General features: G+C 43.6%; 1 protein-coding gene across 1 annotated transcript in view; it reads right to left on the bottom strand.

The window, feature by feature from the left end:
• The window catches only part of CCDC146 (coiled-coil domain containing 146), an 89,033-nt gene that overhangs the window by 2,986 nt on the left and 66,212 nt on the right, over window positions 1–19,835 (bottom strand). The window contains exons 13-17 of the mRNA XM_069978058.1: window positions 12,513–12,677; window positions 11,202–11,426; window positions 8,289–8,517; window positions 5,363–5,491; window positions 1,010–1,147 (exon numbers count right to left, since the gene is read on the bottom strand). Coding sequence (XP_069834159.1) covers window positions 1,010–1,147; window positions 5,363–5,491; window positions 8,289–8,517; window positions 11,202–11,426; window positions 12,513–12,677 — 886 coding nt within the window. The remainder of the gene's footprint in view (window positions 1–1,009; window positions 1,148–5,362; window positions 5,492–8,288; window positions 8,518–11,201; window positions 11,427–12,512; window positions 12,678–19,835) is intronic.

Below are 19,835 nucleotides of genomic sequence, written 5' to 3'. Positions count from 1 at the left end.
TAAAGCCTAAATAAGTAAAAGGTCTTATTCACATGTTCCGTAAAGTTGTAAAGAACTGCTCTCACAGACAATTTATGGCCCATAGAAATCTTTGGGTCTAATAAAATGTTTGAAGCTGCGACTTGTACAGCAATCTGTGCTGTGAAAAAATAGGACATATCCTAGTGCGGTGGTGGATCAGGGCAAGGACTGCTCAATAAGACTATGAGATATGTGTTTTTCACTGACTCCACGGATGCCTTATTTGTGGCATCCGTAAAAACCAGGAATCCCATGTCACCTGCATCAGCCCCCCCACCCCACCACCTGGAACAGCATCCCCACAGATGAGTGCCCGACCATGTAGCCTGCATCCTCACAGATGAGCGCATGACCCCCTGCCCTGGACCTGAAAGCGTATTACCACCCGCAGATTAACTCTGGTCTCAGCTCCACCAGAGTAGTCCCGCACTGCTTTCTTCTCCCAGCTCTCGGGTGCATGAGTGATTTGTGCCGAAGGAAGTAGTGTGGGACTACTATGGTGGAGCTGAGGGTGGTGATGCGCTGCCAGGTCTTGGACAGGGGTCGGGTGCTCATCTGAGGGGATGCAGGTGACATGGTGGGGGTTTCGGGCTCTCATCTGTGGGGATGTGCTGCCAGGTCTGGGGGAAAGGGGGAGGGGATACACTGGGGTGATACACATCAGACACAGACACAAATGCAATTACAGATTATTTTTCATGGATTGCAGAGACGAGTTTGTTGCTGAACGTGTGAATGAGGCCTAAATAAGAGCCCTGTTGCACCAACAGATTATCTGACAATTTTTTTTTTTAAGCCAAAACCAGGGATGGATTTGAAAAGGGGTGAAATCTCAGTCTGTTTATAGTATATTACAGGCTTAGTATATTACAGGCTTTGGCACAAAACAAATCTGTCAGATAATCTGTTGGTGCATGATACCTGTATTAAGTAAGGGTCTTTTGTGTGTACTTTTTCTGATCAACAATAAATTATTTATTACACAAACCTTTTTGGCAAGAACCAGTGTGTCCTCCTTGCCGTTCTCTGCTTTAATGCGTACTCTCTCTGAAAGTCTGGAAACTTGTTCATAGAGAAAGTCCTTCTCCAACAACTGTTCCTCCTTCTCAGCCAAGTGCAGTTCTATCTAAGGTAAAGACAGCAGGGGTTAATGGGCTCCTGTAAATAACATCCATAGGCCTAGCAATGTTCTTTTATATTTAGGAAATTCACTGCCTGATACCTCCATAGTAGAGATGAGTGCAACTCAAGCATGCTTGAGTCCAATACGGACAAGGAGAGAAAGGAGCTGCTGCACCTCACACCTATGGCTGACACTAATGCCTCTCGGCTACATTTAAAGACCAAAGCCAGGATGTTGGTATATAATTTGGTCAAACCATATTGCCTCATGTACCACATGCAGGTCCCCTGGCCCACATGAGTCCCTACACTAAATCACCACTTTGTGCTCGTTTTGCGGGATTAGCAGTTGCTGATTGACAAACAGGGAAGGGAGGCCATAGAAAGGCCCTGCAACCCCAATTTCGCATGATTAAGCGCCCCCCCCCCCCCCCAAAAAAAAAATAAAATAAGCTTGAGTCCAATTATTCGATATTTAAATACCAGTGGCTGAAGAAGTTGGATGCAGCCCTAGGAAGTCTGGGAAATCATGGATTAGGCCATAGGCTGTATCCATGTGTTGCGCTCATCTCTGCTCCATAATACTTTATTTCTTTTTCTGTTGTAATTAATTCACACACTGCAATAAATCATGATATAGCTGTGTTCTTCCTTTAAACCACATTTTATATTGCATGCATACAACTGCATTTTCATGCAGGTACAGAAAAACAAGTGGACTATAGGTAACAAGTTACCAGTAGCGGATCCCTAGCGGCGCCGCAAACAACTGACATGTCCGTTTTCTGTGGCCGCTATTCAGTGAATAGCTGCTCCAGAAAACCATCTCAGTACACACTATGCTAGCGTGCTGTGGGGAGTCCTGATGCGGATTCGCAAGATCATCAGGCCAGTACTGCAATACCGGCCGAGATGAGCTATTCAGAGACCGGCCGTTTCGTGATCCGGCCGGGTCACGGAACGACTGGTCTCATACATAGTATGAACATGGCCTATTTCTGCATCTGTGTGCTCCTTCTCCCGCATTCCCTGCAGATTCAACAGTCATGCTATGTTATCTCTGCTTTTTCCAACAGTTTTTGTCATTGCTTAACCCCCCTCTCTACAAACTTTACTAATACACTGCCTTTGTGCAAGATTCCCCCTATAATCCTGCAGATTATGCTGTGAATTTTCTTCTATTTCTCTAGAAAGATGCCACATGTAATCTGTCCCTAGATCTCTGGAGAAACTTAGTGCTGTAGTATAGAGGGAAGGAGAGCACCAAGTACAACCTTTTTCTCCTATCCCTGGCCATGTGTTGCCACTGTGAGGGGAAAGCAGATGGCATCAGCCCTGTGTGACAGCAGCCAGAAGCAATATGTCATCAAATTTATGATTATAATAAAGAAGTTATATTTACCCGTCCCGCTTCTGGACCCTACTGGCAGTCTGCAGATCTCTCCTGCAGCTACGTCACGACCCGTCTGACGGATGCCTCACTGATTGGCTAAGCAGGGTAACTACCACGCTTCAGTGACGTGTCAGCCAGGTCGTGATGTACCTTAAAACTGGCATTCGGTGGGGTTCAGGAGCGTCTCAGCGCGGGCACAAGGTCCAGTAAGCATACGGTCTTATGTTCATCCTGCCAGACTTCTCCTTTTAAGGGCAACATCTGGGGAGCAGCTGCCCCGGGGCGCAGAGACCGGGGGGTGTCGGCAAGCAGAGCATTCAGTTGTACACAGTCACAGATCAATCATCTAATACCATGATTGCTTTGCCTAGATATAAACAGTAAGTATCTGCAGTTTGGAACATGAATGCCAGATGACAAATTTACTGTAAATGGGAAGAGGACCCTGCCCAGTGCCCCACAAGGGCTTTAAATGTAAACTGGAAGGAGGAAGAAAATGGACACACTTTGGTATTGTATTGGTATTTTCGTATTGGGAATTGTAACACCAAAGATGCACTTTGCCCCTTTGCCATTTTGTCTCAAACCTCTTCCTAATAGTCAGTAAGCTCATGTATGCGAGCAGGGCCCTCACTCCTCATGTATGGATAATTATATGTATATCTCTGTAATGTCTATGTATGTACCCCCAGAATTGTAAAGTGCTGCGGAATCTGTTAGTGCTATACAAATAAAAATTATTATTTACAAAATATTGAAGCCCTCTAACATTCTAACAAGTAAAAGGACGTTCACCAAATAACGTCATCATAAAGCAGACATGTTGTAGATGTTACAGTAATAATTAGTTCATGTGGCATAACTATTTTTCTTAGAACAAGAGAATTTTGAATATAAAGAAACGTAACTTTTTTAAGTTTTTGCGCAAATGTGTTTTTTTTTTTAAATAAACTACTGAATGTATCAACCAAAGTATACCACTAACATAAAGGGGAATATGTCACGAAAAAACAGTCTCAGAATAACAGTGATAATTAAAAGCACCGCAGAGTTATCACTACATAAAGAGAGACAAGGAGAGGCTTCATCTCCCTTTTACATACATTCTGGAGTTGTCCTAAACTGGTCTCCTTCTGGAAAGAAGTGTGGCACAACTCCTCAACCTTCACTGACCATCAGCTTCCCTTCTCTCAAACATTCTTTCTCCTACATGTGTTAGACGTTCCTCTTAAGAGTTACCGTCACTCTGTTCTCCGACACCTGGTTAACGCTGCCCGAGCATGTATTACCGCTCTCTGGTGACAACCTGATTCCCCCTATCATTTCTATGTGGATCCAAAAAGCTGAAGATATTAAATGCATAAAATATCTCACTGCACAGCTGTACGGCCGTGCCTCTCGTTTCTTCCGGACTTGGTTTCATTGGGACCAATTCACCGAAACAGATGGATACAAGTCTCTTTTGGCTCAGTGAGGTGCTACCTGTGCACCTTTCCCCGTCCCCCACCTATTCCCTCCTCTTTTTCTCACGCTCTTTCTATGCTCACCTTTTATTCCTTCTTACCTCCTCCTCTTTTTTCTTCGGTTTTAGATTGAGCATTGGCTCACTTCCTGCCTTTCCTAATGCATGCAACTCTGAAAATTTGGGAGCTGCGGAATGCATCAGGTATAATTTTTGCTGTAGTCCTATACGGCAATTTTTTCTTGTGTATCTCTACACATGTGCCTTTACACTCTTTGGGTGTTAATTGTACTGTCCGTTTTTATAAAAGTTAAAAAATGAATTAAATTGAGAATAAAAAAAAAAAAAAAAAAGAGGCTTCATCGAAACTTCTCCCCATCCCTTCCCCTCTCTTTCCTTACCCCCTTACCTTCCCCCCCTATCTATCTATCTATCTATCTATCATAGTGCCTACTACTGGTGTTACAACTGTATTGAATTTAATGAAAATATAAGATTATAATATTAAGATTAATGAAAATATAAGATTATAATATAAATATTAAGATTACTGTTACTGACGTATGAGGATACTTCTTTTTATTAACTTCTGAATTTCTAAAATTCTCTGAGCAATTGAGCATAGTAAGGTATATTACAGCAATGGACAGGTAAGTATACTTACTGTACCATTTAAACAGTTACCTTTGAAAGAATTTTGGATGTAAATTAAGTCATTCTGGTATGATTGTGTTACCATGGAAACTGCTCATGACAGCAGCCATATTGGAAGTGGCAGTTTATACTGCTGTGCAGCAACAGGACACGCCCCTACACATACTGTGTGTATAGAACTGCAGAATATGTTGAAACTTGGAATTTGGATATAATAAGTGCCCTGGGTAAGGACATCCTTTATGTTCCAGGACAAAAAGCTGCTTAACACGCATAATATTGCCAATATTTTTTTCAATATCAATATTCTAGAATAATCCTGAAATCTTACAGTTTTCATTCCTGTGAATTTGAAAATCCCTTCTGAAAATAAGCGGGTAGTTTTAAGGTATAATTCACACATCGCCTAGTAGCACTTTACCAGTTCATGTTTTTGATTATATATATATATATATATATATATATATATATATATATATATATATATATATATATATATATATGCAGTTCCACTCATACGCAACAAACTTTTTTAGAGTTGAAGTAATAATGGTATGCATATACAGTGTTAACATTTTAGCAAAGATAAGCATTTAAAAGACTGTAGACTTCTATGGCGTTCCTCTCTTTCTCATTCTAATCACTACAGTAGTATTCATACTAGTATGGAACTAACATTTGCTTTCTGTTACAATTGTCACCATCCCTACCTCCTCCATTTTCTTCATAAGATCTTGCAGAGATGGATCCTTTCCATCTAGTATGCGTATCCGGCTTTCTTTATCAGGACTTTGTGCCAGGTCTTCAAGTTCAGCTACTTTATCATTACACTGGGAAAGCTGTTTGACAAAAGTTATTACCAGATATTGTAAGAGTATACAATTTTAATTGACCAGCATCAAGAAAGGCAGTAAACATCACCATCTCTTCTATGGGCCTTGTATTCTCCTACTAGATAATTTTCCACTGGTTGGCCGTTAGCAGCTGGACGCATAATGACATTTGCCTAAAATAGTATTGAACTTACAGCGTGGAAGTAAACAGAACAAGATCTGTGAATGTACAAAGTTGAAGATAGATTGTAGAGAATATTCCATGGACAAGTATTCATTCCTTATAAAATGTGTTCTTGAAAGCAAATTTGTCACAAACACACCCAATCCCCATTGGTCTGCTGGTACCATTCTAAATGTTTTAATAATTTACTATAGCTCTCAAGACGTCATTGCTGTGATCTTCATTAAAAAAATCTTTAATGCAGCTGTGACAGTATCAAAGAGGAAGGGATACAGCTTATGAGGAGTCAAAACACCTAAACCAACTCTGTACAACATGATGTGTGTGTGTGTGTGTGTGTGTGTGTGTGAAATATGTACATGGCGTAAATTCAGGCTGGGAAGATTGCTAAAAAAAAAAAAAAAAAAAAAAGAGGCAGGATAGAAGCAGCAGGCCTAAGACACAAGAACCTTAGGCCCCGCTTTTTTGTCACTGTCAAGGCTGCATTAAAGATTGTTGGTTTACTAATGGGATCGTACTGAAAATCAAAGCGCTTAATTTTTTTTCCCCCAGCCAATTCTTAGAATATATAGTGCCCAAATGACGAAAAGTAATTTTTTTAAACTAAGTTTCGCTGTAACCCCAAAATGGCACAACCCCAAAACAAAGAAATGGGGTGTAAACACTGTATAAAAAAAGTGCGAAAAAGTAAACAAAAGGCTTAAAAACTGCTTCAAACATTATGTTAATTGCATGGCCTAAAGGCCCTATTACACCGAGCAATTATCGGACGATAATCGTTTTGTGTCTTTTAACGTCTTTCAACATGTTGAAAGCCAACGATGGCAACCATCTGCTGCTGTAGCTCTGTGAAATAGCTCCCCGCAGGCCCCCCCTTCACTTACCCGTTCGTGTAATAGGGGCTTAAATGTTCGTGTTCAGTAAAGATCGCTCCCACATCGACCCCTACTGCTTCTAAGAGCCCTATTACAAAGGGCGATATTCGTGCAGAAAATAGTTATATTAATCGATATTAAATTACAGGCAATGACCGAAAATTTGTTCGTGGACCTTTGATTTAGATCTGACCCTAAAATCGTTGTTAATCATTCACTGTAATTCTTCATTTATTCACCAATTGTTCAGTGTAATTTCAAAATGTTTTGCTGGGATCAGATGGAGTAAACAATCGTAGTAACGATCGTATCTAACGACTATCGTTTACAGGTTAACGATAAACAACCTTGTTTGCGATCGTTAATCATTAAAAATCGCTTTGTCTAATAGGACCCTAAGGGCCCTATTACACAGTGCGATAATAGGCCGAATCAGGCCGATTATCGCCCTGTGTAATAGAGACAACGATCAGCCAATGACGACGATCGTTGGCTGATCGTGTCTTTAGGTCCAACACCAAGATCATCAGCCACCGACTGAGAATCACTACGTGTATTCGCTCCTGGTCTTCTGCTCTCTGCTCGCTTCCCGGTGCCGCAGCAGAGCGGTCTCTTAGCTGATAGGCCTCTCAGCCAATGACTGGCCGCAGTGGTCCTGGCCAGTGTTTGGCTGAGTGGCCTGTCAGCTCAGAGACCGCTCTGAAGCTGCAGCTGCGGCAGGAGAAACCAGGAGCGTGGAGAGGTAATGCAGTAACAGTTTAGGGTAAGGGCTGCTTGGATATTGCTAACAATGTCTGAGCCGCCCTTGGTAACTGATAATCGAGTTGTGTAATAGGCTCAGTAAACAAGCCCCAATCTAGCAGATCTGTGCTCATTTACATTATTGATCAGGCTATCATCCGTCCGTCTAATAGTACCCTAAGGGTTCGTTCATATGCCTGTATCTTTGGTTCATGAAAGATCCACAAATCCATTTTTAAAGAGAATAAGGTTAAAAATAGCTATTAAGCTCAGAAAGTGTGCTGATAAATCACCCAGCACACTGCCCATACATGTCCTTATATCCCCCATCCCTGCAAATGAAAACTTTTAATCTTTTACAGATTGGCACGCTGTATGGTAATAACCCCCAAGTAGTCATCTGGGCGGTGGGCTGAGGGAAGGTAGTCACTGTCCCCTGGGCGGGTCGGCGATGTAATCACGCCCAGGTGCATGATTCAAACTCTAGTGAAGCTGTGACGTCCTCCAGAGGGGTGCTGTAGTGTCCGGCGGTGCGCCAATGTTCTCGTGATGGGAATGTCATTGCGCCGTCAGACGCTACAGCACGCCTCTGGAGGACGTCACAGCTTTACTGAAGTTTGAATCATGCCCCTCACGTCCAGAGGGGCGTGATTACGACGGCGAACCGCCCAGGGGACCATGACTACCTGCCCACAGCCCAGATGACTACTTAGGGGTTATTACCATACAGCGTGCCAATCTGTAAAAGTAAGAATATAAGTTTTCATTTGCAGGGATGGGGGATATAAGAACATGTATGGGAAGTGTGCTGAATGATTTATCAGCACACTTCATAAGCTTAATAGCCATTTTTAATGTGATTGGTTTCCTTTAATGTGTTTCCTTTGCTATTGTTCTAACATCTGCTCTAGTGTTTGACTGAAAAAAAAACAAAAAAAACAACACATGGTTCACACACATTGATATTCAGGTTGACAGAAAGTTAACTGCTGATAGTTCTGACCTGGATTTGTAGTGTTATAAGATCAGATTCCAGCGCCTTCTTATTTGGCAACTCTTTCTTGATTTGTTCAATTTGTCTTGTCTCTTCTGTGACCCGCATCTTTAGGAAGCGAGTCTTTTCATCCAGTGCCATCATCTCCACATCACCATTCCTCAGCAGCATTTCCTGAGTATTTATCTTCTCATAAAAGATACAGACTTCTTCCTCCCGCTCAATTAACTGGACTCCCCTGGTTATATCAATAAAAAAACAATCTAGATAAACATCCAATACACAAAACCAGCTAAGTTCACTAAAAAACTAGTCACTAGTTCCCTAGGGGGATGTGATTGCCCAAGATGGTTCGCTTTTAAGGGCTAAAATAAGCTTAATACATTTGCTTTTTGTAAATGTACAGTAAGGGGCCTATTCCACAGGAGCAATAATTGGCTGAATCGTCCCGATGTGATTTGATTATCGCTTAGTGGAATAGAGAAAACGATCGTGTCATCGGCTGATCGTTTATTTAGGGCCAGACCTAAAATCATCGGTCCCCCACCGCACATCACTACAGTGGAATAGCGGGCGCAGCGGGCGACCTACGATTTGAGAAGCAGCATATATTACCTGGCAGGACTTCTCCTCCGCTCCGTCTTCCTCCCCGGGTCCGGTGGCACAGCATCAGCAGCTCCAGAGCGGCCTGACTGAGCAGTCAGACCAGGACCGCCGCGGCCAGTGATTGGCTGAGCTGTCTGACAGCTCAGTCAAGCCGCTCCGGAGCTGCTGATGCGCCGCGGGAAACAGGGAGGAAGATGGAGCGGAGGAAAAGTTCTACCCGGTAATGTATGGTGCAAGGGCTGCAAGGACATCGGTAACAATGTCCCTGCAGCCCTCTCTCAACGATCATCGGGCCGTGGAATAGGCCCACTAAACGAGCGCCAATCTTAGCAGATCAGCGCTCGTTTACATCGTCGATCGGGCCCCCATCGGCCCGTGAAATAGGACCCTAACACCTATCTTTTCTGATGAACCTGCTTGAAGAACTGCAAATTCCCCCTTTTAACCATGCTACCTCTCTTCCCCCTCCCTTCCCCTCACCCTCACTCACTCTCACTGACATGGCGGTACAGGCTGTGAAATCAGGTAAAATATTCATTTGGAAAGATTTCACAGGAATACTTGGATATATGATTTGTGTGAATAATGCTGATCTGTTCAGAGCATAGATTTGTATTATAGCAAGACAGTGATGTAATATTGAAGAATAAGACCACACACTGGTCTATAACAAATGGTTGCACTTGGCTTGCATAGATGATGTATATGCTAAGTAAGGATGTGTGAAGTCACTTTTGTATTGTTATTTTTAATTGAAAAAGTGAAGATAATATTACTGTGTCACATTGGAATGGATTGTGCTACACTAGAGCTTATGTAAGTGAACGGGATGTTGCAACCTACTTGTGCCCACATCTGCAATCTGAGGGCTCCATGAAATTGATCTGAGATATCCTTTTTGTCAGGTCTTTGCTACTTGTGGGTCATAAGGCAACCACATTCACTGACATTACCTGTCATACAGCACAAGCCCATTTGTGCGATTATTATGATATTTTGCCTTACAACCCCTGCTGCATTGGCGGATTATAACGTTTGTGGCTTGGGCGGCAGCCTGAGGCTCTGGGGGGGCCCATGCTGTCCAAACCAGCCACATTACTACTATGCATGTAACATAGCAGCACATCACTCCCAGGATCCAGTGGAACCCTGAGTGAAGTTCTGCAGCAGTGCTGTCCCGGGAGTACGGACTTCCTCGGTCCCAGATTCCTGGGTGGTCAGACTTTTAAATCACTTTACTCATCCCTTCCTCCCAGCAATTATCTCTGCTCTCTGCTCCGCTCTCTTCTGAGGCTGTCCATGCCAGTATGATCCAGGTGGGTGGGATGCAGCGTCTTGAACCAGGCACTGCTGCATGAAGAAAAGAGCGGAGTGGACTGAGTGCCCTGAGGGAGAGGAGAAGCCACCTCCAGCCCAGCCAAGCGGCGTGCATAGTTGCCATCAATCCCGGTAAGCCTAACAAATCCACTGCCAGGGTGCACAGGGCCTGAGGAGGAAAGAGTGGCTGTACAGCAGGAAGGATGGTAACTCTATCTCTGCCAGTTGGAGGTCACCCAGTTTCCAAGCATCTTGTATAATGGAGGTCCCTCAGCTTTCCAAGCATCTTGTACAGTAGTAAGTATTATGAAGGTCACTCAGCTTTCCCAACATCTTGTAGTCCATATAATGTGGTCACTTACCCTGGCTTTGTGGCTGGCAGTGGGACTGAACACTGATAATTGGGGCCAGTGGTGGGGGTGGGGGGGCCAGGTTGGGTGGACAGCCTGGAGCCCAGAGTACATTTAATCCGCCACTGCCCTGCTGCAACCTAAGTTACCCTGTAGCCTAAATGTACAATAAGCACTTCACATGTTAACAAGTGGGGCAGACTTTATTTTAATGTTGACTTGTTAGTTTCTGAAATGGGCTACGATCACACATTATATTTTGGTCACTATTTCTGTCAATATTTGTAGCCAAAATCAGGAGTGGAATTGAGCGGGAAAAGGTATAATAGAAAGATTTGCACAGTTTCTGTGTTTTCAACCTACTCCTGGTTTTGGTTGAAAAAATATGGACCAAAAGACTGATGGAAATGCTATGTGTGAAAATGTAATTTTGTAATTTTTTTTTTGTTTGTTTGTTTAATCCGTTGGGGATTCCGGTCAAGGCTTAGCAATGTGTGACACATACAGGCAAGCCTGTATATGCATGTCCTTTTGTCAATTTTTATCTCCCCATAGCACAATAGACTCTAAATCACACAGCTCTAGATCGCTGTGCAAAATGGTCAGGTACTAATAATAAACTCTACAAATGAGATTCTCCCATGCTTACCTCTCATTCCTGTTTTTGACAGCTGATTCATACTTTTTCCGAAGTCCCACCATTTCTTCCTCTGCCTGGTTAATCATATTGGTGAGTCTCCCAATCTCCATTTTCTTCTGTTCCCTCTTTTCTTTCACCTCTTGAAGATGTAGGCTAAGTCTACTGACATCCTTCTGCAGGCTATCCCGTATCATGTGGTTGTTGGTTTGCTTTAAAATGGCTTTTTGGAGCTGCCTATTATAGGAAGGTTGTCGATTAGTTTCAGACATTTTTTTTCCTTTTGGAATGCATTTCCAACAAAACAGCTTAGGTAGCATTTTCTCACACTATACATACCTTTATTGGAACTACAAAACATTACGCATTTACACTGACTGTAGTGACATTGTAGCTTGCATACTAAGCCCTGTAGTGTCATCATGTTGTTGCCATACTTAGCACCCTACCAGGAAGCACAGAGAGGCACGTTTATCATCTTAAATTATGTGTCTCTGTTTACAGGAGTCATAACAGAAAGGTGGCAGTAATATTGTTTGTCAATATAATAATAATTTTATCCTCCATCTTAAAGAGCATTTAAAATGTTAAATGAGAAAATGTTTATTAAAGTATTGTATTGCCCTCCAAAAGTTATGCAAATCACCAATATACACTTATTATGGAAAATGCACATAAAGTGCTTTTTTCCCTGCACTTACTACTGCATCAAGGCTTCACTTCCTGGATAAAATGATGATGTCACGACCCAACTACCAGAGCTGTGCGGGCTGCTGGAGAGGATGATGGCAGAGGGATGCTCAGTGTCCCTCCAGTGCCTTGTGTCCCTCAGTTTCCCCTGGCATAATACTCTCCAGCAGCCACAGCCTGCACAGCTCTGGGAGTCGGGTCGTGACACAACCATGTTATCCAGGAAGTGAAGCCTTGATGCAGTAGTAAGTGCAGGGAAAAAAGCACTTTATGTGCATTTCCCGTAATAAGTGTATATTGGTGATTTGTATAACTTTTGGGGGGCAATAAAATACTTTAATAACAAATTTTGCCAGACTTCTCCTTTAAGTTTTGTATCAGTAATACCATATAATCACCTGCACAGCAAGCAAGTTTCTTGTAAAATCATCATGTCAGTGATTTATTCTAACATAAAATAAATATTTAAAATACTTTCTGAATCCCACAGCGTGCTCTGCCTTCAATGAGAGCTTGTAGAGTGTGTCTTTATTTAAAATTCTCTTTCCGAATGCTCATAAATAGACATATCAGGAAATGTGCTTTCAGCCAGTCAGTTCATCACTTCTCTATATCTTATTATACTACACAGACCTTTCTTTGCTTGAAACGTTAGTTCTCAGTATTTCCATCTCGTTTCCATAGATTTTGAGTTTTTCGCGCAGTTCTGCAGCTCGTTGGGTAGCCATCTGAATGAAGCTGACACACTTGTTTCTTTCATTGCGGATTATGTCATACATCTTGGCGAATTCTTTTAGTCTAAAACATAAAAAAATATAAATATATTTGACTAAAATGTTAAAAAAGCCCATCTTAGGAGGCATTCACACTTTCAGCAATTACGGTCTGTGCACAGACTATGTGCTATGGACTGTAACTCGGAACTTACGGCATCAAGCTCTGAAGCTAGCATGGATCGGAAAACCATAAGACTGATGCAAAAAGTATAAATTTTATTATAAAAGGATTAACATTTATTTGCCGAAACCTGAATGCTCCTTTAACTCTGATTAACCCTAATCTTATCTCCTTGTAGTAATAATAATTTAACCACAAGCAGTGTAAGGCTATGTTCACACAATATTTTGTGTTGCTTTAAAAATAATAGACGTTTTTTTTTTTTAACACTGACAGCCATTATCTTGCATAAAAAGATGTTGTGTGAACATAACCTAAAACTGTGATCAAGACTCTAACATTTGGCTTTAAAGGGGTATTCTGGCAAATAAACATTATTTTATTTTTTGCATTTCTTTAATAGTCATATAACTTTACTTTATTAAAAGTGCAAAACAGCACCACACCTGTCTTTAGGTAGTGAGTAGTATTACAATGCTGCTTAAATAACTTTAATACAAATGAGCTGCAATAACACCCACAAACTGAGGACAAGAGTGGAGCTGTTTCTGGAAGAAAATAGCTATGTTTTTTCTATTCCTGGGTAAACCATTTAAAGAAAATGCACCTCCAAGATTAAGGGGGTGCACACAATCTCAGGGTATGACAAAGGACTCCCCAAATGTATTATAACTATAAGCAATCAATTTTATTTGTTAAATACAGAACAACAATTAAAAGGATTTAGGGCCCTATTCCACCGGACGATTATTGTTCAGATTATTGTTAAATCGTTCGAATCTAAACGATAATGTTTCGGTTGAAATGTATTTAACGATTAACGACCGAACGAGAAAACGTTGATCGCTTTATAAGACCTGGACCTATTTTTATCGTTGCTCGTTCGCAAAACGTTCGCAAATCGTTCGCATTGAATAGGACGTTGTTCGTTCGTTCGCAATAGATACGAACGCAATAGCGAATAAATAGCGAAGAAAAAACTATCGCAATTACGATCATAAGTAACGATTATTGTTCCATGGAAATGAGTGAATGTTTTCAGGTCTTTCGCAATAGCGGTCGTTTAAAATTGTTAACGATTATGCAAACGATAATCGTCCGGTGGAATAGGGCCCGTAGACTATGCTACCACATAACATTTAACTAGTGTTAATTTGAGCTATTTTGCAGCATATTCCACAATTCACTGTAAAATAGCGATAATTTAAATGCTTATTAAATACTATGTGTTAACATAGCCTTAGGGCTTATTCCCATGTCCTATATATTACGGAAGCTAAGGACAGGGAAGCCCTGTAGTGGAGTGTTTCTCCGCCTGGCATGATGTATCAATACTGTTCAAAACTGTTTGAATCCTCACTGCACTGTAATGATTACACTACACTTAACACTACAGTGCGACGAAAATTCACACACCTTCCCCAATCCTGGCATGATATTGATACATGATGCCAGGCAGAGAAAAACTACAGTTCAGGACTTCCCTGTCCGTAGCATCAGTGGCGGATTATAATAAGGGCTTTTTGGGTGGCCGCCCGGGGCTCGAGGCTCCGGGGGGGCCCATGCCCAGTGCTGTCGCATATATCCATGCTGTCATCTGACTGGGCCCTCACTCACCAGTCAGAGGACAGCGTCAGTTTACAGGCGCTCCCCCTGGAATAGCAGTGTCCCACCCACTCCCACCCCCTTCTCGCCCTCTCCCCGCCCGCATCCGCCCTCTCCCCGCCCGCATCTGCCCTCTCCCCGTCCGCTCCCGCCCAATCCGCGCCCCCCGCACGCACAGACGCACGTACGGACGCACTCACGTCCACCCCAGCGGCGCCATCCCCCAATCAGGCGGTCCCTGCGGCCTGTGCGCCCTCCTCCTCCAGGTAGGTGCCGGATTCAGCCCGTCACCCCCAGCAGTCCCCCAATCACCCCCAGCAGTCCCCCAATCACCCCCAGCAGTCCCCCAGTAGCCACTGTCACCCGCAGTCCTGTAACCCCCAGCAGTCCTGTCACCCCCAGCAGTCACCCCCAGCAGTCCTGTCACCCCCAGCAGTCACCCCCAGTACCCTGTCACCCCTAGCAATCACCAAGCCACCCTCAGTAGCCCCTGTCACCCCCAGCAGTCACCCAGTCACCCCCAGCAGCCACTGTCACCCCCAGCAGTCCCCCTGTCACACCCAGCATTCCCCCAGTCACCCCCAGTACCCCTTGTCACCCCCAGCAGTTCCCCAGTACACCCTGTCACCCCCAGCAGTCCCGCAGTCACCCCTGTCACCCCCAGCAGTCCCCCAGTCACCCCCAGCAGTCCCTCAGTCACCCCCGTACCCCTGTCACCCCTAGCAGTCTCTCAGTACCCCGTCACCCCCAGCAGTCCCCCAATCACCCCCAGTACCCCCAGTGACCCCCAGCAGTCCCCCAGTCACCCCGTGTCACCCCCAGCAGTCTCCCAGTACCCTCTGTCACCCCCAGCAGTCCCCTAGTACCCCTTGTCACCCCCAGCAGTCCCCCCTGTCACCCCCAGCAGTCCCTTAGTACCCCCTGTCACCCCCAGCAGTCCCCCAGTCACCCCTATCACCCCCAGCAGTCCCCTAGTCACCCCAAGTACCCCCTGTCACCCCCAGCAGTCCCCCAGTCAACCCCAGCAGCCCCTGTCATCCCAGCTGTCCCACTGTCACCCCCAGCAGCCCCTGTCACCCCAGACGTCCCCATGTCCCCCCGTCCCCCCTAGTAGCCCCTGTCACTTCCAGTAGTCCCCTAGTAACCCCCAGCTGTCCCCCTGTCACCCCCAGCAGCCCCTGTCACCCACAGTCACCCCAGCTGTCTCCATGTCCCTACCAGCTGTCCTACTGTACCCCCAGTAGCCCCATCACCTCCAGTAGTCCCCTAGTAACCCACAGCTGTCCCCCAGTCACTCCCAGCTGTCCCCCAGTCACCCCCAGCAGTATCTAGTCACCCCCCAGCAGTTCCCTTGTTACCCCCCAGAAGCCACCCACAGCAGTTCCCCAGTCACCCCCAGCAGTCCCCCTGTCAGCCCCAGTCACCCAGCTGTCCCCCTGTCACCCCCAGCTGTCCCCCAGTCATCTCCAGATGTCCTCCAGCTGTTTCCCTTGCCCCAGTCATCCCAGCTGGTCCCACTGCCACTCCCAACTAACCCCGGCCCCTGTCACCTCCAGCTGTCCCCCGCCCCAGCAGCCCCAGTCACCCCCAGCTGGCCAAGTCACCTGCCCCAGTCACTCCCAGCTGCCCCCCTGCAGACAAGTTGTGGTCAGAGAAATCTTCGTGGTGGCCGTGCCAAATGAAGAAGAAAGCAAAAAGTGAGCTACAGCAATCAGAGAAGACATCACCTGTAAGTCATTAGTAACTGCACTGTAATAACTTCTATAGTGTGCAGAGCCTTTGTACCGTTGAGGTCTAAATGGTACAGTATATGGTTTGTGCTAATGTACTGACACAGCCTTGCAGTTGGTACAGTACACTAGCGGGAACTGTTAAACTGCCTAGAAGATCCCAACATCATAATTGATCCTGATGCTGGGAGCTCCCTGGTCCGGTCCACAGAACACCGTCCGTGTATGGATGAAACTCTACAGACATGTGAATGACCCCTTAGTCACTATGTGGTGGTAATGGAGGTGGTCACGGTGAGGTGATTTTTTTTTTTTTTATACACAGGTATTATTCGTGATGGGGGGGGCCCAGGTTGGATGGACAGCCCGGGGCCGAGGGTACATTTAATCCGCCACTGCGTAGCATCCATACAATACAGAACGTGGGAATAAGCCCTTACAAGATGACAAAATCCACACAGGGAGAGTATAAATCCAAACTCCAACTCCCTCCTATCACAGTATATAAAAGGTATCCACTATAAATATACAAATAATATGTATACCAGTAAATAATGCTATGTGAAGGCATCACCTGGCCACCTGTCCTTTCTTGGTAATATTTACTAACATTTGTTTGGCACTTTACTGATTCTTTGATTCTTGCACTTGAGGCTGAACTTTTTGACAGGGCCTAACCTTCAAACAAAATTATTTACTGGTATATATATTCTTTGTATATTGGAGTTCTGGAGGTTTGGATTAGTCCTCTCTCTGTGTGGATTTTGTCATCTTTTAAATGCTTTTACCTGTTTTTCTGTGTATTACAAATAAAATGAATTTGCTTATAAAACATTTTGTGAGTGCACCCTATAAACATGGTTAACATAGAAACACACCCTTTGTCTTATTGTTGAGATATACATACAGTATAATTTTTTTACATTTATACATAGTGTGGCAGCAGTAAGGGCCTACATGGCCCCTTTGCACCTGAGGAAGAAGCCTATGTCACTAGCTCTGCAGCCGTGGCACAATGTAGCAGAGCAAAGGTCTCTTCTACAGACTGCCTTTGCCCTGCAGTTCCCAACACAGCCATTGGCACTGCCACTAAAATATATATATATATATATATATATATATATATATATATATATATATATATATATATGTATCTTAAATAAAGTTAATTTTATTAAAGAAATGTAATAAAAATAAAAATTAAATAATATATATAATAATAATCTGGGTAAAATACATTATAATATATATATTTTACCCAGATTATTATTAGCCATAATACCCCTTTAGGCTATGTTCACACACCATATAAACAGCGGCCGTTGTTTGGCACTCAAATAAATGAAAATTGATTTGAAGTCTATGGACAAAGGCCAGAAATAATTGACATGAACATCAATTCGACAGCCGTAGCAAACAACGGCTGTTCAATACATTATGTGAAACGGCTATTGTTTGCACTGACTTCAATGCAAATCATTGCATTTTGAAAAGAATGGCTGTTGTTTTAAATTACAACAGCCATTTTTTTCATAAGAAGTATGTTGTGTGAACATAGCCTTAGGGTGCATTCACATGAACAGAATCTGCAGCAAATGTGATATCCCAGATTCAAAGCTGCAGATTTAATGCTGTGTTCAGTTATTTAGTTAAAGGGGAACTCCACATAAAAATTTCTATTCAAAGTTATATAGATGTGTCTATACAATGTATTACCATATCTGTACTGTTCTGCCACACTGGTAGCTGATAGAAATCCATTAAGTAAAGAAAAATAACCTCTGTGCCAATTCACATTGTCTCCTGCTCCCACTGCTATCCCCCTTAGGAGACAAATATTCCATGCCTCTGTCTCACATTGTGTGTGTTTGCTGAGCACAGGCTGTTGATGCAGAGAGAGGGCAGGGTGTGATGTCACAGGAGGCTTGGCTGGATCCCCCAATCCCCTGAGTGATTCACCATCTCTAACCGTCCAGAAGCACCTGCTGCACTGCAAAAGTCTGCAGTGAAATTAGGGCTGTTTTCACACATGTTGGAGTTTCATTTCAGTACTGCAGCGTATTCACAAAAATGATGCAGTAACACAAGTAAATGATAAACGGCAGAGAGGATCAGAGCCGGAACTGCCAATCCCACCTGGAGAAAAAACGAGGCATAAACAGTATATCCCATGTAAGATAATATCGGATAATCTCCTTATTGTGGGGCTCAAGTTCAAAGATATAAGATGCTTAATCATAATATGTGCGTGGAGATGAAAAGAAAAAAGAAAAATTCTAAAAGTTCTTTACTTTATTCCACTATCAGTGTTGCAGGCAGAGAATACAGCGTGCTGTGTGGTGTTACAGGTAGAGAATACAGCGTGCTGTGTGGGTGGGACCACAATGAAATGATTAAGTAATTCAGTAACACAATGAAACTGCAATGTGTGAACGCAGCCTAGATGTTCTGCAACAGAGTTGGTCAGGGAATAGGCAGGGTGGGGGACTGTGATGAACAGCTGAGGGAAAGTACTGCATTCTGGAACCAGTACTGCATTCTGGGAACTGCTCAACCAGGAAGTACAGAAACACAATACAGAACAACACCCCCCCCCCCCCAAAACAAATGGATTTTTGGTAGTTTCAAAACTGGGATAGATAGGTAAGTAATGCGTTATGCTTCTGCAGAAATTTAATTTTTTTAACCTCTACCTGGAGTTCCCCTTTAAACTGATATCTGTAGCAGTTCCTGTACTTGTGAATGGACCCTCAAAGGGGTTATCCAGTGCTACAAAAACATGGCCATTTTCTTTCAGAGACAACACGACTCTTGTCTGCAGTTCAAGTGTGGTTTGCAATTAGGCTCCTTTCACTTCAATGGAACTAAGCAGCAAAATCCTGCCCAAGCTGGAGACAAATGTGGGGCTGTCTCTGGAAGAAAGTGGCCATGTTTTTGTAGCTCTGGATAACCCCTTTAATATCTGTGGAATAGCATACAATAATAAGATAATGGCCCATATTTACTAAAGAGAAAGATAATACTTTTTTTTTCGTGACCAACAAAGCACCTTAGAACTCTGAAAAGGGGATGTGTCCTTTGCAGAGGGACAGTCTAAAGGCCCTATTCCACGGAACGATTATCGTTCATAAACTCGCTCAAACGACCGCTCGTTAACGATACTCGTTCCGTTGAATTGATGAAAACGATCGAACGACTCGAGCAAAATGGTTGTTGAATCGTTCTCAAAAGTTTTTCAACATGTCGAAAAAAAATCGTTTGTCTTCCAACGATAATTCGCTAATCGTTTTGTTGAATTAGAAATCGTTAAATCGTTCGTAAAATGTGTCTAAAAAGTAGGTGTGTTGTATTCAAATTAACAATTAGCGAACGTTTTAACGATCATGTAACGACCGCAAAATAATCGTTATCGTTCACATTACCACTAGATTGAATGTGTAATCGTTCGCGAAAAATAGTCATTTATTGATCGTTAACGAGCGGTCGTTTGAGCGAGTTTATGAACGATAATCGTTCCGTGGAATAGGGCCATAAGGCTGTCTTCACACCTTCCGTGTTTTGGACGTAGAGTGCCTGTAACGGACTCTCCCCCGCCCGGGCAGCATCTGTAAGTAGATGCTGGGAGCAGGGGAACTGTACAGATATGCGCCGCGCTGTAATGGATCAGCCGTGTGGCGCTGTCAGTACAGTGTGGCGCATATCTGTACAGTTCCCCTTCTCCCAG

Source organism: Dendropsophus ebraccatus, chromosome 1, assembly GCF_027789765.1.
Source record: "Dendropsophus ebraccatus isolate aDenEbr1 chromosome 1, aDenEbr1.pat, whole genome shotgun sequence".
Classification (NCBI taxonomy): Eukaryota; Metazoa; Chordata; class Amphibia; order Anura; family Hylidae; genus Dendropsophus; species Dendropsophus ebraccatus.
This window is presented reverse-complemented; position numbering and strand designations above follow the sequence as displayed.